Here is a 22,111-nt window from a genome sequence, read left to right as displayed (position 1 = left end):
TTGAGTCAAATTTCTCATGGACTCAGCAGCTGTGCAAAGTGCATAGAGCCAGTACATCCAATCCATCTGTCAACTTCTAAAATTAATTATTCAATTTCTTGACTTTTTAAAGTGATAAAAAATCCTAGAGGTGTAGAACACTATGGTTATTTTCCAGAAAGGGAATATCTCCTGTTTCAATCCCACTGGGGATCCTTCAGCCGAATGTGTTCTCAGTGGCAACGAAGTGGGGATGCCCCCTCCCTGGAAGTGTTCAAGGCCAGGTTGGACAGGGCTTTGGGCAACCTGGTTTGGTGGGAGGTGTCCCTGCCCATGGCAGGGGGGTTGGACTGGATGAGCTTTAGGGTCCCTTCCAACCTAAACCATTCTATGATTTTATGGCCCATACTGTACCAAGTGCCAGGCTTTGTGACCTCCTGGTTCTTCCTGGCCTTAGGACCCTTCTAGTTTTCTGAAGAGCTCTCCAAAGGTTGGGTCTGGAAGCTGTCGCATTAGCATACATGCAGGAGGTGTTAGTGCCATGGTGCTGGGCTGGGTGGGCTGTTTTGGGCCCTGACACTGGACTGTGTGTCTCCAAGGGCAGCCCCTTGCACTGCAACCATGACCATATACTTTTCTCATGCTAGTTTTGGAAGCTTTTCAGTGTGTCCGTGTGCTTAATCTGCTTTCCAAGGTCATCTGTGTGTTCCCCAACTTCCTTCCTGTGTGGAGGTTTGGGGTTTGTTTTTTGTTGTTTTTTTTTTCTTTTTAAATTAGAAGTTACTCATACAGGCATGAGAATAGATGCCAATACAGTATAAGACCACTCAGGGTTAGGGGTGTAATTTTTAAGGTCTTCCTGAGCTCAAAATTTTTTATACTTCTTGGTCTCACTTTTCATCAAGAGTCTTTTAAGTCTTGTCTGTTGAATGCAGACTGTCTTTGGGGTGGTACCTCTTAATAGGCTGGCAACAGAAGTTCTCAGCTCCGTAAGGGTTTGCAAGTGAGTTGCCTTTGTGTTTGCACACTTGACTTATTTTTAAAACATTGTTCCTAAATGTGCTCTTACATCACCACTTACTATATTTGCTGCAGTGGAACACAAGTGACTTATTTTAGCAAATGAAGAAGTGATTGTTACTTTTCTTTACTAACTTTACTCCCACTAATGTGAAGTGGTGAGTCATGTATTTTGATTTTCAACAGAAATTAGGGAAGGGGGAAGAAGAGTATATGAAAAATTAGTGATTTACTGTTTGGTAGTGTTGTCAAAGCGTATTTTTTCTTTGCAGCTCAATTGAATTATTTCTTCTTCTTTGTAATGCATTTTTTTGCTATATATGGCTATGAGTATATAAAATACATAAATATGTAATCAGGCTATATAAATACATATTTCAACATGCTGAACAATGGTTTCTGGTATCTAGTAATATATAACTGACAGTTTCTATCAGTAATGTCTGAAGAAGAATCATGTAATGTGAAAGCCAAGCATGTGGCTGGAATTTTGTTGCAGAAGACAAAATGGACTTTGATACTATGTTCACAAGCTAGATTCTTGACCTGGCAATATTTAATTATTTCCTTTAGCCTAGTAGGATCTTTTTTATTATAATCTCATTTGTATACTTTATTTTAAATGTCTGCAGTGCCTTACGAAGTCAGACACTCCACTCACCAGCAGGATGGACCACCATCAGGGAATTACGGAGCCAAACCTGCACTCGCCTGTTCAACTCTTAATCGGGTAATGAATTGCATGTTCTTCTTTAGTAGTATTACAATAAAACGGTAATAGAGATATTAAAAAAAATTGTTCTCCATGGTGTTTTTAGACTAAGAGCTGAAGCGGGCTTCTTTATATATGAAAAAGAAAAAGAAAGGTGATGGGAAGGAGAAATTAAAATAAATAATCTAGTTAACTGCTGAAGCTAAGTAGAATGAGAAGCACCACATAGCATACATAGGAAAACTAGACTAAGAAACTTTAGTTCAGCATTAAAAACCCTGAGATTATGCTAGCAAAAGTAAAACACTTTCATTTAAAATATATGAGGTTTCACAGAAATTCCTGCTTGATATGGAATGCTGTCTGTAACATGCACCAAATTTATGGTCTAATATTCTGCGTATTCTGGTTTTCTTTTCACCCCTGTTGGTTAAATCACATCTCAAACAGAATAAATTAATTTCTGGACATTTATTGGCTTTTATGAGATGGGTCCTGTGTTTTCCTGTGATTACAAAAGCAGATCTTTCTGATGTTTCAGTATGCCTGCTGTGCATTTATTACACAAACAGGTAGTTTGCCCTAGGGAAGGACAAAGCTCTCCTAAGGGAGAACTTTTCCTAAGTAAGTAAGAGTCAGAGACTCTCTACCTTTTCCCTAGTTTAGCACTCAACACCCATAATGAAATGTTACTTGAGCCTTAGGAAAAGTTCTACAGGTAGTGTCACATAATTTGTGCTAACTTGTAATGAAATTGGGTGCATTTGTGCAGCACTTGGAACTGAAAATTAATTTACAGCTTTATGATTTTGCCTGTTTCGGGGATCTTTTGATGTATTTCGGAACTGGTGTTTTGCTTTTGATTTTTAGGAGGTGGACAGGTATGTCAGAGAAGGGGTTGCAGAGCTGGATGGAGCCTTGTTACTGCTCATTCTTGCCCTCCCGCTTTAAAAGTGTTGTCATTCAGGCCTAAAGCATCTGAAATACTATGTCATTCCAGTTTAACAAAGACATTAATTGTACCAGCAGCCCTCTTCTAAACACCACCACCCAACCTACCAAACATACACACCTGCCTTATGCAAGTCAATCAGAAAACAAAGACATAAACGAATAAAATGTCCTTCTTCTCCAGAATATTCTTTTTCCTGAAGGAGAATTTTTACCTAAACCTGGGTGAGTGAAGGGTCCAGAGGTGGTATAGCTCCATAGTTACAGCACCTCTCCTAGAGTAAATACATAGTTTCTTTGCGAAGCTAAATTTTCATGTACCGTGCTGCATAAATACAGCTTTTGCTCCTTTACTGGTTCTATCCATTTCAGATATACAGTGTGCAGTTCAGGGTTATAATGAACCCCCAAAATTAATCCAGAGGTAATAAATCATGACTTGGACTTTCCTTTTTTGCAGTCAGCAGTAGTAAGATTTCCTTTTTCTTTTAGCTTTGGTCATGTAAAACTTCATTCAATCGTCTGGATAAAGATACCTAATATTAGCTTCAGCTTTAACAGAGAAGTAGTGGGATAGTAATCAGTGTGGCCATTTCTGCTTCAAATATTTTTAAAGTATGTGCTTGCTAATAGAAGAGAGGGAATCTGGTTTATTGAGGTTCCCAGTGTCCCTCCCTTCAGTCTCTTTCAGCAGAGCGGGAGCAGCAGGACAGCAGCGCCCACTACTCAGATGACCCTTGGAGGATAACGGAGGAGCAGCGAGACTACTACATCAACCAGTTCAGGTCCCTGCAGCCTGACCTGAACTCCTTCATTTCAGGTAATTTTTACCCAACAGCATGTGTGTAGAGTAGAGGGACCCGGCTGAGAGGTGTGAAGTGTTAAGTAGATAAATTTATTATTCTTTTCTCTCTGGTGTGAGTTTATGAGAAAGAGTTGATTGCATCTTCTTTTTAAAGGCAGACTCAAAAAGCAAAACAGTTCTGTGGGCATTATGTTTTTTCCTAAATATCTTGATTTTAGGAAGCTAATTACATCTAAGAGAGAAGTGTTGCAATTTGGTAAAAATTAAAATGAGCTCTCACTCTGAGGGACTGTGTTTGTGGATCACACCTGCAGTATATATTGAGCTGGAAGAACCCTTAGGCTTGTGCTTGCTTTCCCAGCAGAAATCACAGAATCACAGAATATCAGGAGTTGGAAGGGACCTCGAAAGATCATCCAGTCCAAGTCCCCTGCCAGAGCAGGATCACCTAGACCAGGTCACACAGGAACGCGTCCAGGCGGGTTTTGAATGTCTCCAGAGAAGGAGACTCCACAACCTCTCTGGGCAGCCTGTTCCAGTGCTCCGTCACCCTTACAGTAAAAAAGCTTTTCCTCATGTTCAGATTGAACCTCCTATGCTCCAGCTTGCACCCATTGTCCCTTGTCCTGTCATTGGCTGTCACTGAGAAGAGCCTGGCTCCTTCCTCCTGGCACTCACCCTTTACAAATTTATAAACATTAATGAGGTCACCCCTCAGTCTCCTCTTCTCCAAGCTAAAGAGACCCAGCTCCCTCAGCCGCTCCTCATAAGGGAGATGTTCCACACCCTCAATCATCTTTGTGGCTCTGCACTGGACTCTTTCAAGCAAATGTGGTGGTGTCCATGTGATGAAAGTGAAGCATACAGTTAACTGTCCTGTGTGGTCAAACCTGAGTGTTTATGGCTCTGAGGGAATGAGATTTTGACCCTTAGGTGATTAAGAGCAAATCCTAGAGAGCACAAGCATGGTAAAAGTGTTGTTAACAGCATATTGAGATTGCATTTCCATCCTAAATAGAAGGATCATACATTACCTGCTGCTTACGGAAATTAGTGTTTCACCAGTTCTTTGCCTCAGTTAAGTCTCCTTCAATATAAAATGGTTGTTCAACAACATTGTATTTCCTGACAGATTTATGTATGTCTGTAACTGCGTATGTGTGTATATATGCATATACAGCCTCTCAGCTAGCTGTGCATTTTCCTTTATGTTGAGCAAGATTCTCAGGCAGTCCTTGCACCCCCAAAATTACTGTTTATAAGTGATAAATTTCAGCTTCCACAACATCCTAAAATAATAAAGCTGTAGAAATCCTTGCTGCTGGGTGGTACAGATGCTAGAGGTTTGTTCAGGTTTCAGAAGCTATTTGAGAAATCTGTGGTTGAAAAATCTGTCAGAAGTTATTCAATATTCGAGTGCTACTGCTGGTTGAGAAAGGTCCTGAATCACAGGTGGTCAGAGGTTGAGGGATATTCTGGAGCTATATTATTACTACATTGCTTTGTCATGGTCACATACTTCTCTCTTGGCATCTGGCGTTGGAGGGGACATGCTGCGCTAGGTGAGTCTTGGACTGCCCCACTGACAGCTTTTTTTAATGTACTTCAGTGAGTGATATGACCCGAATGACCAAAGGAAAGAGGAGTATAGACCTAGAGCTCTGTGCTTTATGTTGCTTTACATTTTGTCAGCCTGTATCCAGGAAGGACTTCCCGGATACCCCTGACAGCCTGTGGCTATTGGGTGGTGAAGAAGTGGGTCTGTTAGCTAGAAGAATGAAAAGGGCTGTTGTGGCAGGATGGGTGAGGATGTCTGCAGCAGGACAATAGCTATGTGCTATCTGAATCTCCTGTTTTTCTTTTTTTTTTTCATTTATTTTAATAAAATTTGAGCCACTGCAGGAAAAAGTAATGGTTGAAAGCAGTGTCTTGGGAGAGCAGTGCAGACGCCGCAGCACTACTGCCACACACATGGGTTTTGGGGGAAGGAGAGCCGTTGGTGTCTGTTATTTCATCATCAGTGACACACTAATTATGCTAGTTAGAATCACTAGGGCTAAAGTGTGTTTTCCTTTATTTACTTTTCCCATATGGAGGGAATGGGGGAATGAGGTCAACAGCTCTGTCTGGCTTTCTGTGTCACTTCCTCAGCAAGAGACAAATGGTCCATAACAGCTATATTAGCATCTGGTTAATCTGAGCGTCTCTCATATGTAAAGTAACTAGCTGCTTCTGGCATGGCACACCTGGCCAAAGGCAAATAATTGGGGAATAAATTCCCAATGGTTGATAAGGCATGGTTTTCCTACAGGTTCTGTGGCGAAGAATTTCTTCACAAAGTCAAAGCTGCCCATCCCAGAGCTCTCTCATATCTGGTAAGTACTGTAATAGTGTTAGGGATGTGTATCCTGTTGTGTTTTTTTTTTTTAAAGATGCTTAATTCAAGAGTTCTTGTTAAATCTTGAAAAGTGTCTTCAATTATAATTATTGCTCTTATCTCCAGAATCACTTTCAGGCCCAAGCAGCAGGGTGCTCATTGATCTTCCTGACACGCTTATTTTCTGGAGACATGTTCGCCTACTCAGCAGGACTGGGAAGGTTTGAACAGCAAAATAACTGAGAGGGGTTCTTAAGTATATTGAAAGCAGCATAATTAGCTCAGTGAATTGACATTTTTCATGAAATGACACAGAGGAGAAGCACCTCTGTGATGTTTTAGATGTGTTGTTGGTTTTATGTTTCTAGCTGTGTTATGTCAGAAGAGGCCTAATTAATGTCTAATTTTTAGTGCTACATAATTCGTCAGTGCTTTTCTAATGAACCAGTACACTTACTGAGCTTATTTAGAAATGATTGCAGATGGAACTGTACATGATAAAATTTGACAAGGATTCTATTCTGTTTTTGTAAACATTATGGTGCTTTGTAATTCAGTGTCATACTTGCATCTCGGATAGGAAGAACAAACAGTTTTAAATGTTGATCAGAAATGCTGATAGAGGTTTTACTTTTATATATGCTTTTATCAAAAGAGATGAGAAGAAAAGCTTTCAAAAGCCTTAACATCTGTCGGGGTCAAAGAATATGTCTGGAATCTTTTCAAAGCGGATTGTCAGTTGTGAAAATAAAAAAAAAAACAAATAACTGAGGAAACAGTGCTGGGGGAAGTGAATACTGGATTTTGAATTTAAGATTACTGGAGAAGAATGGATTAACCCAATGTGTTAATAAAACACATTATTTCTGTTGCTGACACAAGTTGTTCTCTGTGCAAAATTTGAAGTGTTCCTTTCTAGTAGATAATTATAATTTTGTGATTATGTGATTTATTAGATTGTATTGCTGTGTTAAACACATAGGATGTTTCAGTTTTTGTCACTATAACATCAGCGGCTTGAAAAATGCTCATTACTTGCAAAGAGTAGGAAGTTACAGTTTTATTTGTTTTAGTCCATGTGCTCATGACAAAATATTACTCAATTCTTGCCAAGAGTTAATTTATAAAATTGAATTCTTGAATTCTGAAATCCAGTTTTAGTGCTTGAGAAGCATCCTAGAATAAAAGAGAGAAATGCTTCAGTGAGACGTTAACAATAACATTTAGACTTGTCTAGAGCATTCATTTAACCCTCTTCTTGAGGCTGGTCAATAGTGCTAAGTAGCCATTGATGAAGTCCATTTTTAACTTTATGCTTGAATTGGTTTAAGATCCTGCATGGATTGACCAAAAGTGCTTCCAACCATTGGAAAGTTAATGTCACCCTTAGAAGTACAGGATATGCATTTCATGTATATAATATGTTATAATATGTACATACCATCATGTTGTATGTATGATGTACCACAAAAACTGTACTTTATTAAAAAAGAAAAAAAAGCGACAAGTCAGTATTAGAAAATTAACTTGCTTTTTCCTCAAGACAAATATACAAGTGAGGATCAAGTGCAAATGAGAGAGATGCTTGTCTGGTATTAAAATATCCCTTCTCAGAGTTGCATTTTTGTCTCCCCCATGATTGCACATGTATGAGGTAACGGCTTGGGAAATGTGTGCCTGTTGTACCCACAGGGAGCTCAGTGATGTGGACTGCGACGGGGCGCTGACGCTCCCGGAGTTCTGTGCCGCTTTCCACCTCGTGGTTGCGAGGAAGAACGGATACCAGCTGCCGGAGACGCTGCCGGAGACGCTGCTGCCCGAGTACCTTCAAGCAGGTAATGTCCCTGCCGCAGGTCGTGTTCCTGCAGCCACACTGGGAACCCATCGTGCGTGTAAGACAGGCTTTTAAAGACACTTTCCATCCTGCAGGTAGGATGGGGTTCTCTGCTGTGTAATGGCTGTCCGGTTGCATTTTTAGTGCATGCATTTTTAATTGTGCTTACGAGGCAATTACTGAAGAAGGAATTTATTAATGCACAAAATATTAATGCACAAAATATTAAATGCACAAAATAGTGATGTAGAGTGCAGCAGCTAGCTGCCTCTTAATGTCTGCCTCCTTGCCCCAGTGTGCTTCAGATGCCATTATAGCTAAAGTGGCAGATGGCCATGTGTAGCAAAGATATTCCAACAAGACTTGCATTGCTTTTAACTCTTTTGATGATTTTTCTTTAAAGTATCTGTCTCTTGAAGATGTGTTGAAAACAATACTGGACTGCTTTAGAACTTCTTATGCTAATTTATTTTGTTAGATTCAGTTATTGGTTGTAGCAAAGGTTGAATTTTTTTGCATTTCACTTTATGTAATCCACAGATTCCTCTGTAAGTAAATTGCAGTAATGATGGGGAGGATTACAACAGTTCGTGTAGCACAAGGATGAATTAATCCAAAATATAACATACCTCAGCAACAATGTGCAGTGAGAGACCTGCCCTTTCATTTGTTCTCTTCAATTATGTCTCTCTTAATTATAAATGAATGTTGAAATATATACTGCTCCATCTAAAAAGTGTGCATGACTTTCTGGGGCAAGGAAGATTAATCACAGATGATAATTACAGTGCTAAGGGATAATATTTAAGACCTAATAAAATCTCCATTAAATTTGATGACACAATATATTAAAAGACAGGAAAAGAGCAAATCAAGCTGCAGTTAGGAAAATTAAATGTTCACCCTGTATCAGATTTGTGAAGTGATTTCTAGTGGAGTCATGTTCCTTGTAATACACTATCTTCATATCCAAAGGGAGAAGCTCCTGTAAAACCTGAACTTCCAAGTCTTACAGACTTTTAGTCTCTGTAATTGCATTTCCTTGTCATAATTACAACTACCCTTCTCCCTCCAGAACCACCACTTTGTTCACTACTCTCATGCCTGTTCTTGTGATAAATTACCTTGTAAGCCCCTCCATGCAGGCTCTTGTTGGTGTGTCTTCACATTAAGACTTTTTGATTAAAACTGCAATGGAAGTGACTATCTCTAGTGCTAGGGAATCATTATGTCAATGGGAGGAAGCACATTGTAAGCTGTGGTTGTTTCCTGTAAGTCCTTTTTCCCTAATTTATCCCTTTTAGCTCTGGGATCTTTACCATTTTCTTACATGGTTATTGTTTCATGGTGTTGCATGCAACCAAGCATTTCAAGCTGATGTGCATAGAAGAGGTAAAAGGACTAATCGTTGTGGGCGCTCTAAATACCTCAGTTAATACACTAATTCTGGTTAGCTTGGAGGTCTGAAAATGTCTCATGCTTGTTCTGCTACCAAGTCAGGATTCATAAATCTGTCTTTTGAAAGTCTTACATTACTAAAAAGCAGAACATCTCAACAAGCTGTGACACCGTGAATCACAAGAAAGCATAGAGCCCTGGTTGAATCAACTTCTGAAATGAAAGCATTGATAAGTTACCAAGTGCCTCATACACTTACGTAAAATGTCAAAAGAAATTTTCAAGAGGTACTTCTTGTTTTCATGTTTTCATAATTTGATTTCTGTGATACTTGGATTATTTTTGTCTTGTTAGAAACCTCATGAAGATTACTGGAAGCTGTTTTTCTTTAGGTTGTTGTATTAATTTCAGAAGGAGGCAGAATTTGGTTCAAGTGAAGTATTTGCATCTGATAAGAGTCCTAAAGCTTGAAATAAAGTGACTTGGAGTGTAAGGCAGAGCATTTAAGAATGAATGAATCTTTCTAGCTTTGTGACTTGTTCTATAAACTACAGGTGCAGGTCCAAATGTTATCCTGGCAAAGGTCTATTGACAATCTGATCCACCACCTTATTTTCTGAAAGTTTTTATTAAAACTAATTTACAGAATTTGTAAAGCTGTTTGCTCTGTATGTAAGCCACTGTATTGTACATTAAGTCAGATTTGCAAGAGCTTAATTTATTCAGATAAACTAGATGCTAGCCAGGAACTAGAAATTTGATGTGAGAACTGGTTATTCTGCCTTTCAGTATATTGATCTTTAAGAAAAGCTGTTTTGCAGCTATTAGGACATATTTATCTCAGAGGAACTAATCCCAGAGTGATATCAGCAGGACCTGAGCTTGTGGAATAGAAATGAGGTTCTTGTGAATGTTTCTGTGAGAAGTTGATTTTTTTTTCTTCCTTTTTTTTTTCCTTTCCCCTGCTGTCAATGATATTTAGTGAAAGATGGTATTTACTGCAGCACCTACTGTGTTTTGTGTCCTTGCTTTCTGCTGGCCTTCACTTCTAGTGTATAATGTAGATTCTACTACACTTTTCAGTATTCAGAATATCAAAAATTGGAGTTGAAGATTTGGTAAGTATAAGGCCAACTAAGATGATACTGGACTGTGAGGAGGAAAAATGCAAATAAGCAGTTGTTGTTTGGGAGTTAATGTTTACTAAGAATCACTTTGCCCAGATTTCACAGTTATTTCCACAACAGAAACTATACATGCTATCCTTTTCATGACACTGACTTATTCAAAATACAAGATAGAGAGATTGTTCCTCACTGCGTTTGTCATCCATGGCTTAGAGATCAGTTCTGCTATGTAGAAATGAAGGGCAAAAGGGTGCCAGAACAAGTTTTTCAGAAGTGTGTATTAACCGAAGACTTTGCATGTCTCTGTCTTCTTGGTTTTTTCGGGGTTTTTTTGGGTTTTTTATTTATTTATTTTATTTTTCTTTTCCCTGCAGCTTCTTTGAAGCCCATGCGTGACTGTGCCCTATTTGATTCTTACTCTGAGTCGTTACCAGGTGGTCAGCAGACTCGGGACTTCAGTCGGACGGAGGTGAGAAGGTGTAGGCAGGGTGGTTCCCGGGCAGAGGAACAGACCAGCTTCATAATGACTACAGCAGAACTGCTGCAAGTCTGTGAGAGGACTTCAGGAGTCTCTCAGCTTTCCCTTAAGCCTGGGTGAAACATCCCCTGAATCTGAATTGGTCACAAATGTGAGGGTTCAGGTGCAGACCTTGTTCTAGTTAGGCACTCCTGATCATGTACATCTTGTTTCTTCAGTTTACAGTACTCCATTTCCACACTCTCCCAGTTTTGATCATGGGAAGAAAAATGTCTTGGCTTGTTCTGATTTCTTGTACTTTGCTTATTCGGAGACTGAAACTATCCCGGATTTTGTGTAGTGTGGTCATGCATAGTTCTGTTCTAAGTTATTTGGTCTCTGTTTTAATATTCAGGCTTTTCATAGTCTGAGGAACTACCATAGGGTCTAGATAGTAGTTGTAAGGAGCTGGGAAGAGTGTTTTGAGAGAATAATGGAGATCCGTTGTAGCAATATCACAACAGATACTGGACTTGTAATGGAAAGCTGTTACAAGCAAAACTAAGTTAAGGAGAAGTATTTATCACTGGAGTTAAAAACCAATGCAAAGATCTTGTAAAGCTGAACTAACCATGGCCACTGAGTTGAGACTAGATATTGCAACTGTGCATATATATACGCTGTGGGATTTAAAGATTTAGTATTTATGGTAGTGAATCAAATGGCAGACTGACTTGCTAGAACAGGCTCTTCTGATGCTGCTTCCAAGTTAAAAAGTAATGGTATGTCATAGCAGCTCAGCAAGGCTGTTCTCCAGTTGTTTCCTCCTGATGCCTTGTCTTGGGGAGCTCCTAGGTCAGGTGCTGATTCCCAGCTGATTCAGCTCAGTAGTGGTACCACCAGACTCTCCAAAGCTGCTAAGGAGCGCAGTCTTCGCTTTGAGCAATGCTACAGCCAACACTTTGAGTATCCAGTTTATCTTATGGAACTGTCTCTTTGGGTGGTATTGCTCTGCATATGGCAGCTTGGCCATAGTACAGCAGTCATACTGGGTTTTGAAAGCAGCACTGCTGGTCTGGTAGTGTAGGCTGCTGGGACACTGGCAGCATAGACAGGTCCTTTACTGCAGCAGAACAGCCTCATCTCTTGTGCGTGACCTGATTTTTGGGAGGGTGGTTCGCAGTAGGCTGTGAGATTGTGCTACAGGCCACACTGCAGTGGCGCTTTTTCACTGTGCAGTCATGCGGCAAAGCTCAGCAGTCCCTTGATAGTGTGCTTCATTAGCATGTATGCATATTGATTTGCAATTTAAAGAAGCGTAAGAAGCAAAATTCAGAGTGATCTGTGTTGAAAACTCAGATTCGCTGATGTCAGCATATGTGTATCCATAATTCCACTTCCAGGCTGCAGTGTCAACTGAGTACTTGAGTTAACTCACTGCATCAGCTTAAGATACCCATTTTTAGGCAGAATTATTTGTCTTCAGCTTAAAAACTGTCACATCCCTGTTTGGATATTTTTTGTTAATAGGAAAGACCCTTGAGTGTCAGCTTCTCTTTTTTGCTTGCATTTTCATGTGTGTATGCAAATACGCATCTAAAAGAAAGATACAGATATTATATAGAACTAAATTATAGGAAAAATATTAATAAATATATGATTGTGTATCTTTTGTACACATAATTTAAAAGCTTCAGTTTATATAACTTCTTGACTTCCAAGACCTACTTCAGTATTTCTGTGGTCTGGGGGGCCCTTGTTTTTGTTAGGATGCTGGCTTTGCAGGTGGTTATCCAGATATGCAAATGGTTATTGCAGAGTCGTGAGGAAGTTTGCTCTTAAGTAGCACAGCCTTTGGGATTAGAATGTTCTTTTATATATTTCAGAAAGCTCAGAAATCTTACTTTCAGAGTAGTCTTGTGTTTTTTAGAAATAAAATGTCATTTCAGTAACCTAACCAATACTATTTTGTAATCTTATTAAATGTCTGGTTTGTAGGCTCTTCTTGTTTGTGGTGCTTGAATGTTTGTGCAGAGTAAGGATAACTCTAGAAGGAGATGATTTCCTAAGCAATTAAATTGTATGGTTTTTTGCTTTTTAGATTTTTCTGCTGCTGTGGAGATGATAATAGTAGGAGTATTGTAGTAATAATTGAATAGCTGTAAAGTGTATACAGCACAAGATGTAAAAAAACCCCAAACAAGCAACAAGTCCCCCATTTTATGTTTAATTTTTCATTTGTTTGCCAGCAGTTAAGCTTTCAAACCTCCTCCCCGTTATCTCTGCACTCTCCATGAGACCTTCTCCCCGTAATTGCCAATAACCTGCAGATTTCTGTGCTGCCTTCATAGTCAGACGATGTTCCTGGGGAACAGCTGCGTCTTCTGCTCCATTCCTAGGTTCTGCAAGGTGGCAGGATGTTCTGCAAAATCAGGGTTTTTTATGACTAGGCTGAAAATGTAGCGTGATTGCCTGCTGGCTGAGCATAGAGCGTGTTACTTGACTACATCACAGTTGCTAGAATGATTTTGCTCCATTTCTTTACTCTCTGGGTCCTGGACATGCAGGGCAAAGCTGTCAATTGGTTTGTTTCAGGGCCTTGCTGTTTTGGTCCTTTGCTTTTCAAGATTAGTGGGCTATAAAATATCTTCTCAAAACTGATTTGAGAATGATTTTTACTTGTTTTTCTGTTCTGTTTTATTCAACTGGTATTTTTATGTTTGCAGTTAATACACTGAGTGAGTATCATTTGGAAGGTCAGTAATTTATCTGCCTCTGTGGGAAGCGCAGTAATTCACTGTTGCAGTTTGGTTTGTAGCTTGGCTACTTGAGGAAATACAGTTTAGGTAGTTGATCACTACACTAAAAATATTATATTATCAATGCAATCCGTCATGCATTACCTCCATGTCTTTGTCTCTTTCCACCTAGTCAAGCTGTTTAATTTAATTTCAGAAGACTATTTTTATTGTGACTGTTGAACTACGGTACTACAGTACGAGGGAAATGGTTCTTGAATACATCCATAAAGAACACAATGGCAGGAGACAGGTCACCTGAGTGCTAGGCTTTGTTAAATTTACAAAACACACTGAGACTGCTAATGTAATGCTCGAGAATGGCATGGGTGACTGCTTTTTGTTAACCAAGGAGGTTTTGTCTTCCCATTTTTTTTCTCAAGTTTTTGTCTCCCACTCTTGTCCTGGTCTGTCTTTTCTTTCTTTCTTTCTTTCTTTCTTTCTTTCTTTCTTTCTTTCTTTCTTTCTTTCTTTCTTTCTTTCTTTTCTATTCCTTTGGCTCTTTTCCACAAGCTTTCTTGCTGCCAAAAGCTTAAAGATAAGACACAAGGTTTTGCACTATATGCATAAAATAACTGTCTGGGGCCACTCTAAACTCCCTCAGAAATGTAATGTTCACAGTTAATTGAAATTTGTGAGAGTCATTCCCTCAATTCAAGCATGCACTGAATTAGGTCTTTAGTCCAATACTCTTTAGACCATCAGGGCTAGCTAGGGATGTCTAAAGTGTTTTGTTCAAAAATTCTCAGAGTCCTTAAGTTGTATTTTGCAATGTTGCTTCTTCAGAAGCATTACGGAATCCCACATGCAACTTTGTAAATAGATCTCATTGCCCTTTACTCTGGACTTGGCCTTCTTGAATTGCTGATTTGAGATTTTGTTTTGTTTTCTTTTTTTTTTAATGTCTGCAAAATCTATTTTTCTGAATTTTATTTGTTTTTTAAGGCCCAGTGGACTGTAACCTCTTCAATGCTCCCTAAAGAAAAAAAACAACAAAAAAAACCAGCATCACTTAGTATTTACAGAAGCTTGGGGTTTCTGATGTTTGTTCCATTGTTCTTTTGCAGAGCATATCCTTGTTCTTACAGGTAATGATAGTAGCATTTGCTCATGGTTTCTGCATGCAGCAGCAGTCACAAGAACAACAAATGCCTGTATTACAAGTTGCTGCTGAAATAAAGAAAAGTTAAAGAATAAGACCGGAGAGAAGTTCCCTGTTTTCCCATCAGACGCCTGAATGGGCCTGCAGCATTGATGCTAGCAAAATTTGTTTTTCCCATCTCAGTGATTGCATGTTGAAAGAAAAAAGTAGTCCAAGGATCAGCCACCTCAGCGGGAAGGCTTCAAATGCAGAGCTACTGGGCTCTGCGGTGCAGCCGGAGTTCTGGCTGCTCTGATGGAGGCTGCCTCTTGTGAAGGGGCTGGAGAAGGTTTCCTCAACTCTAGGGCAGGTGTTACACCCAAGGAGAAGCGAAAACGCAGAATGGCACTGATCCGTTGTGAGAAGCATCTCCATGCATCCAGTCCTTAGTTCCTTGTGTTTCACTGTTGAAGTGCTCCTTTAGCTAATTTTAGTTGTGGGTCTGCTGTACCTTGAAAAGCAGAGTTATGGTTGTCTTTCTGAAGGTCTTCTATGCTTCTGTTATCTGACAAAGCAAATTATGGTGCAAGAGAGAATATCACCTTTGTTTGTGTTGGTCTCTTTTCTTAAATATTTGACTGTGGAAATGTGCTATGCTAGTCAGTTAATAAATACATCTTCTTTCTTTAAGAAGGCATCAGCTGAAGAGGTACCCGATAACTCTGCCCTGTTACAAGAAGCAAAGAAAGATGACAAACAAGGTATTCATATAAATCACTTGGAGGGTTTTTTTACCATTATGGGTTGAGTTCTGTGTGTTTTTAGTAATTCCATATACTTGCTGACAGAAGCAAAGGTATGTTTAATTTCTAAGCTCACTGTGTATTTCCATAGATTTGTAGAGAGAACTCACTGACAGCAGCTAGTTGAAGACACATAAATGGATGGATTTGCTTCAAAATCAGTTCTATCATATGTGAATGATACGAAATACACCTTCTAAAATATATCTAGTCCTAAGGCAATTAATTATTGCACTTCTTATTTTAAAAAAAGTTGTTTTTATCAGGAATTCTGTAAGAGTAATTACTACATTTTGACAAATTTTGGCATTCCTTTTTTTGCAGAAAATATCACACTTAAAAATTCGTTTTTTTCCTATTTAAAATAATTGAAAGTGCAACTGAAGTGATCTTTTTTCTTTTCCACTCAGCAGCTACTTGGGCTTCCAGAATCGCCACTGGCTCATCACACAGTCGTTCCCTTTTGTATTCCTTTTCCCTGACCTTTCAGGTTCTCACATGCTGTCCCTGTCCCTCAGCTGTGGAAACAAAACAGTTGCGGGTATTTTATTAACTTCTTCTCAGAGCTGTGGATTATACATTAATTAAAAAAAAGAGAAAAAGTTCTACATATTAACCTCCCAGCAGTCCACATGCTGAGGTTTTATCAGAGCTGTGAGACCAGGTAGTCCACATTCCTGAATCGCTTTCCACACTCAGGTGTGACCGAGTTTGGCAGATTCCCAGTGTCCCTGGTTCAAGGAAGGGTTGTCAGAGTTGACGGGTGTTTGTAAAACATTTTGAAAAGTCAGCATATTCCAGGAAATTCATGTTTTGTTGATAAGGTTTGTTTTGTTGTGAAATTCATGATGGACAGGAGCAGGACTTGAACCTTGAAGGTTATTGCTTTCATATGTCTAAGGCAGATTTACTTTTTACTTGGGGAATCTTTTTTTTTTCCTTCTTCCCTCTGTAGGTGAAAAAACTTGTGCTTTGCTCTTGGTAGCTGGCATTTTAAGTCAGATGGGAAGCTGCTTTGGTACATGCAGTCCTTCAGGGCTGAAGATTTGCTGTATTTGTGACACAGATTCCTATCTTTTCAGCCAAAGAACGAATGCTCTTGTTCTACCATTTACTGCTATTTTGACAAATGAAAGAGGAGGACACTCTCCTGACTGAGGAGATCTCCCCAGAAGTCAAGAACCTGTAATTCAGGACTGCAGAAGCAAATTTTCCTGCATTTTCAAAACTATACAAGTAAATAAGCTCCGATCCATCAGGTTATACTATAGGTAAATGTGGAAGATAGTGTAAACAGAACTGGATCACGAGAACCAGGCATCTCTCAAATGTTTTATTTGATAAAGGAAGATGAAGAGGAGAGACTTCATTCCTAGTGGTCTTTTATAATACTGTGTATGAGAGTACATTAAAGTACAATGCATTAAGAGCATGTTAAGAAAGTAATTAATGAAGGATGTGTAGGCATCAATGGAAGTGGAATAAACACAAAGATTGAGTTTTCCTAAATTTTAACCCTGGCTCTGTTGGTGCTGTGTAATGTTCCCTGAGGCAGGCTTTGCCAAGTGCTTCCAGCTGCTGTCTCTATGAGAGCACATCTCTAAAACATAAGTCTGTGGATTTAGACACCAAAACCCCAGTTCTCAAAATCTGGGATTATTTGGCAATTTGTGTATAGGCCTTTCTGATCTTGACTCTTATGCCCTTAAAAATTGTTGGTTTTTTGAGTGCTTGGGTGTTCTGAGGGTATTTGACCACTTCTGGTTTTGAGTACATTTAGCATTATCAGATGTTCTAACACTGGTTTAGATGCTCCTTTCTCAGAGCTGATACCTGTAGATTGTACTTGCACATACTTGAAGTAATTTTCACTGTTTTGCTTTTTTTATTAAGCTCTTAAAGTAAGCACTGCTCTCAAAATGATACCAAAGGATTTTCAGCACTTGACTGTGAAAACAGGTAAGAAGAAAAAATTGACGTGCTACTTCCACTAGAATTTCAGTCAAATATTTTTATATCACAGTAAGTCTAAATGTAATTTGTCTAACGTCATTTTTTAAAGATACTTTTGCTGTCATAGTATCTTACTACTGAAATTAGCTTTTAACTCATAATGCTTGCAAAATTAATCTTAATTAGTACTTCAGGTTGTCAAAAGGTTTCCTTGCTTTCTCTTGTTTTTAGCGTATGTACGTTCTTCATGTGTGAGAAGTATTTTTAACATAGCATTTTGTAATGAGCCTGATTTTTGTTTTTCTCTACTACAAATGAAGTGCCAGAGCACAGATACTGTACCTCTTGAAAAAACCTCTTCTCAAGTATGGAATACCTATTCAGTAACTTCTGAAATGGCCTGTTTCTTCATAAAAACTGAGCTTTCATATTTTCTGTCAAGGAGTTTAAGGGTAGATAGCCTTTTGGAGAAACGGACCTTGTGGCATTTACAGCACTGATGTAAACTTTTGATTTGGGAGGCATTTCTTTGTTGAAACCACCCCTGATTTTTCTTTCTCCAACCCCAACATACACTCCTTGTTCCTGTCATACTGGAAAATGTTATTTCTGGAATAGCATATGTCAAAATTGCTTAGTTTCTCCAGAAACTTCCCATGCATTCAGTGCAGTTCATCAGAGCCCCCTTGCCTTCCTCTTTGTTAATCTCTTTCCTAGATTGGTAAGAGTGTTTGCAAGTCCTCCCTGGTCCCAGTCAAGCTAAAATCTGCACTTGCTTTCTGTTCCTTTTGTGTAAGTGTTTTAACTCATGAAGGTATCCTTGATTAAGAAAACTGACCCCGCATGTCTGTCACAGCAGTTTTGTCTCATAGCTCGATTTATTCATGGCTGCTCAGCAGCTGCATGCCTCATTTCCCAACTCCTTTTTTCCTGGCTTCTTCCCAAACACTTGGCAGCTGCCAGATTTCATATCTTCAGCTCCTATTTTCAAATGATTGCTGCTTCTCCTTCACACACACACACATGCTCTTTCACTTCCCTCTCAGAGGGAGAGGTGAGTGCTCGCAAGGCTTTCAGTTCTGTTCTCCTCCCTGAGTTTTGCCCAGGAGTGCCCCAGGGTATTTTATTTTCAGTTCAGCAGTTCCATCTTTGGTACACCTAGGGAAAATACCTACTTTCACCTGCACATCTCCTTTGCCACCACCGACCTCTTTTCCCCATGTCCTTCATCTCCTGGTCAGGGAGGTTCTTCCAGTGCTTGTGTACTGTGGGAGATGGTGGCAGCCATCACCCCATCGTCATGACTCCTGTCACTGTCGGGTTTCACCCTTGCTGTCCTGTGCATTGGTGCGAGCACATTCTCAGGTTGCAAGATAGGATCGATGTTAGAAGTAAAAATGTTTGTCTGTGCAGCGGGGTAGATACAGCATGGTAATTGAGTGGTTATTTCACCACTCTGAAAGGTCACTGTATTCATTAACATTCAGGATGAAAACTCAGTTGGGATGAAGCGAGAGAAATTTTACACCCTTCTTCATTTGGATATTCATTTGGGCTATTTATGTAAATTCAGGAAAGGTGATATTGACGTGCTTCATTATGGGAAAGTTTTCGTAGCCATCAGAAAGACTAGAAATTTCAAGTCAGTAAAAACTTTATATGCTCAGCATCTCCCAATATCTGGCCAGTTTATTTAAACTCCTCAGTGCAAGATCATTGTTGTCCTTAGACTTCTAAAGGATTAAGGACCAAACTTGTGAGCGTTTTAAATTGTACATTTCTGCCTAGGCCTCTATTAAGAGATGAGTCAGTGGGTGTGATTTAGACTAGCAGGGAAATCCTTGTTTTTTTCTTTAGCCATGTGGTATACGTGCATGTTTTATGGAACAATTTTGACCCAGTCTTCAGCCTGTAAAGCAAGGAGGCACCAGTTGAGTATAAGATATTAGGCTGCAGCCAAAAGTTACTGTATCAGCATCCTTTGGAATGTTAAAATGAAGTTGTATTGGGAGAGGGGCATGGGAGCAGTTAAACACCAAAACCAAGAACCACCGCAGTCTCCTGTGAATGAATAAATAAGAGTTCATGATCATATGTGACTTTAACTAGTGCAGACCAAGCTGTTCAGTTCATCAGGCTCTACTACTTCAGGAATAGTGCAAACTTTTAAATAATAAATATAATTAATCTACTCAACAGCTTTAATTTTTTATCATTTTCATGAAAATTTGGCTTATGTATCCATAGCAATAGAAATATGGAAAACTTATGATCTGTTTAAATAGTTTTGTATAGTCTTGAATGATTGTTGTTATGTGTACAAACCTGCACCTCATGCACAAAGTACGCACAAACTGAGTGTGCCAACGTGAATACACATTTTATGGAAATCCCACCACAGTTATTTGTGTGTCCTAACAATGAACTCCCGGCTTTATAATATGTTTTTATATTACACTACTTCTTTTGAAGGGTAAAGCTAAGTCTGGGTATTGTGTAATTGTAGCCTTGAATTTCCCGATTTTTAAAAAGCTTAAAAGAAAATCCTTGGCAGTAGTATTCTATTGCGATCATTTTTTATTAGTAGTCATTTCAGGATTCTTTCTTCCTTGTGTGCTTTCCTGTTTACCTCAACAAGATGTCCTCAGAGAGTTTGAATGTCAGTTTTACCTGCAGGTTTCTAGACAAAAGGCTTCCTAAAAGAATGGGCAGAATTACGATCTCCATAAAAGAAGGAAAATTTGAAGGTTCTTAAACATGGCTTAGCTTGGAAAGGATTTATACTTCCTCTTTCTAAGTGGCATATATTTAATAATTGTGCAGTAATTTAATAATCAGCAATTTCAGCGCTGGAAAAATTGGGTCATATGGCTGTAGGGAAGCAGTGTCTGAAGTTGTATTCTCTGGGAGTTGGACAGAGAGAGAGAGAGGAGGATTATCACCACTGTGTATTTTAATAATAGTTCCCTCTCCCTCTTTAGTTGCTAGGAAGAGTATGTTGCACAGGGAGCTGCAATGACTGTGGACCAGTTTTGTAGTGGCAGTAATTTACTAGAATTTGGTTTATAAGTGGTTGTTTGTGTCATTGTCAGCTGCGTTTGGGTTTATTCCATCCAAAGCGCCAACTAGCACTGCGTGACCCTAAAAGCAGTTTCTTTTATGAAGAAATAGTGTGTGGCTGTACATGTGCCATATGCTGCTACTTGTATTCTGTGAGCCTAAGGCCTCCTATGGAGGGTCTGTGCAGTAGTACAATTCAAGCCATTAGAAAGTATTTGCCAGCTGCTACCACAGGCAGCTCCTGCTCTGTGTTTTGGAGGATCCGTCCTAGTCTCAGGTAGCACTTTGTACCATCTGGTGATAAATGTCTGACTTGGAAGTAGGCACGTATCTGAAGGGAGCTAGAAACTCTGAGAATTATGTTCTTCCCCCAACCTGCTTTCTTCTCCTAAGTGTTTTACCTTGATTAGCAGCATAGTGGGAAAAGTGCAAGGATTCGCTGTGTGTGTGCATTGTGATCATTGATGCTGCTGTAATACCTTGAGGGTATCTCAGTGGGCTGAATTTGAAAGCAGTCACAAAGATACGTTTTCTCAAAATGATCTGATGTTAGTAAGGAGAGTAATAGAAAAGTCACAAAAAGACTATGTAAACCAAGGAGCAGCCTCAAGGAATTACCCAGAGATGGCAAGTCAGCACTGTTGTTTTCCTGTCACATAAAACCTGTGTGTGACAGGATATTTAGAATTCATCCACATAATAGAAACCGATTTTTATGTTGATAAAAATGTGTTTGATCAACACTTAGCCTGTAATGCTTTCTGCCTTCAAATATCTTTCCTTCCCAATGTCAAAGCAATCTCAACCTGATGTGTGAATTTCTTTTATGGGTGGTAAGAAGATGTAGGTTTATGTGAACTGGTTAAAATGTTGAGGAAGAACATAAACCTTTGTGCTTTGGGAAGCAGGGCAGCGAATAGATCTCTGTACTAGGAGTAAGATGTTTTCTGTGGAAAGTTTATGCTATTTCTTATGTTGCTTTGTCACGACTACACCCAGGAGTACAGATGAGAGCTCTTGCTTTCCCTGGGTTCTGGTAACTTAATTAAAAGGTGAAGCTCTGCCTACATTTGGGCTTAGGTCATTCATACTCTACGAAAACAAAGGGGAAGGAGAAGTGAAAATCAGTCTCCATTGCTCATGTGAGATAAACATACTCTCACATCCACATTTGCAACACTGACGTTTTTAATGAGCACTGATTCTGCAGTTAAAGGCGTTTATTTAATATCTAATGTTTTGGTGGTTCCTTTTTCTTTTCTGTTCCAGCTGCTCAGGAATCTCATGCATTTAGAGCCAGACCACGATCCAGGTACTGCTTTCATTTCTCTTTCAGTAGAAGACGTACCTTCCTCTGGAGTTAGACACAGGGCATAAGAAATGGTGTTGCATTTTTAAATTATTTTTTTTTTTAATTGATGTCATGCTGGAAGTACAGCTCAGATCAGACAGATATACCAGGAGGGCTCTGCAAGCTGTAGACCCTACATAAACACTGCCCCTAGGGCTCTGTGATCTCTGGTCATAAGGCACTGGGACTTTTGCCTCTCTGCCCAGCCTCGCTGCCTTTTTGGGGTGATGACTGCCTCCAGCCCAGCCCCAGAGATGTCGTGGTGGGACAGTGGGGGATGTTCCTAGCAATTTTGTGCTGTTATAACCTGCGCAGTGGTTGCACGTGGAGGGACACAGTGCACGCTTCCCAGCGACAGCAGTGGTAGCTCAGCTCTCAGATGTGGGTGAGTGAATCCTTTCACTG

At 39.5% G+C, this 22,111-nt stretch overlaps 1 protein-coding gene across 1 annotated transcript in view; it reads left to right on the top strand.

The window, feature by feature from the left end:
* Positions 1-22,111, top strand: part of REPS2 (RALBP1 associated Eps domain containing 2) — a gene marked incomplete at its 5' end in the record, with an annotated part of 60,123 nt that overhangs the window by 5,366 nt on the left and 32,646 nt on the right. Inside the window, 8 exons of the mRNA XM_010188876.1 lie at positions 1,632-1,729; positions 3,344-3,482; positions 5,779-5,842; positions 7,537-7,679; positions 10,578-10,672; positions 15,231-15,300; positions 17,236-17,301; positions 21,625-21,667. Of these exons, the coding sequence (XP_010187178.1) occupies positions 1,632-1,729; positions 3,344-3,482; positions 5,779-5,842; positions 7,537-7,679; positions 10,578-10,672; positions 15,231-15,300; positions 17,236-17,301; positions 21,625-21,667 (718 nt within the window). The remainder of the gene's footprint in view (positions 1-1,631; positions 1,730-3,343; positions 3,483-5,778; positions 5,843-7,536; positions 7,680-10,577; positions 10,673-15,230; positions 15,301-17,235; positions 17,302-21,624; positions 21,668-22,111) is intronic.

Source organism: Mesitornis unicolor, unplaced genomic scaffold, assembly GCF_000695765.1.
Source record: "Mesitornis unicolor isolate BGI_N332 unplaced genomic scaffold, ASM69576v1 scaffold34107, whole genome shotgun sequence".
In the NCBI taxonomy this organism is placed as follows: Eukaryota; Metazoa; Chordata; class Aves; order Mesitornithiformes; family Mesitornithidae; genus Mesitornis; species Mesitornis unicolor.
This window is presented reverse-complemented; position numbering and strand designations above follow the sequence as displayed.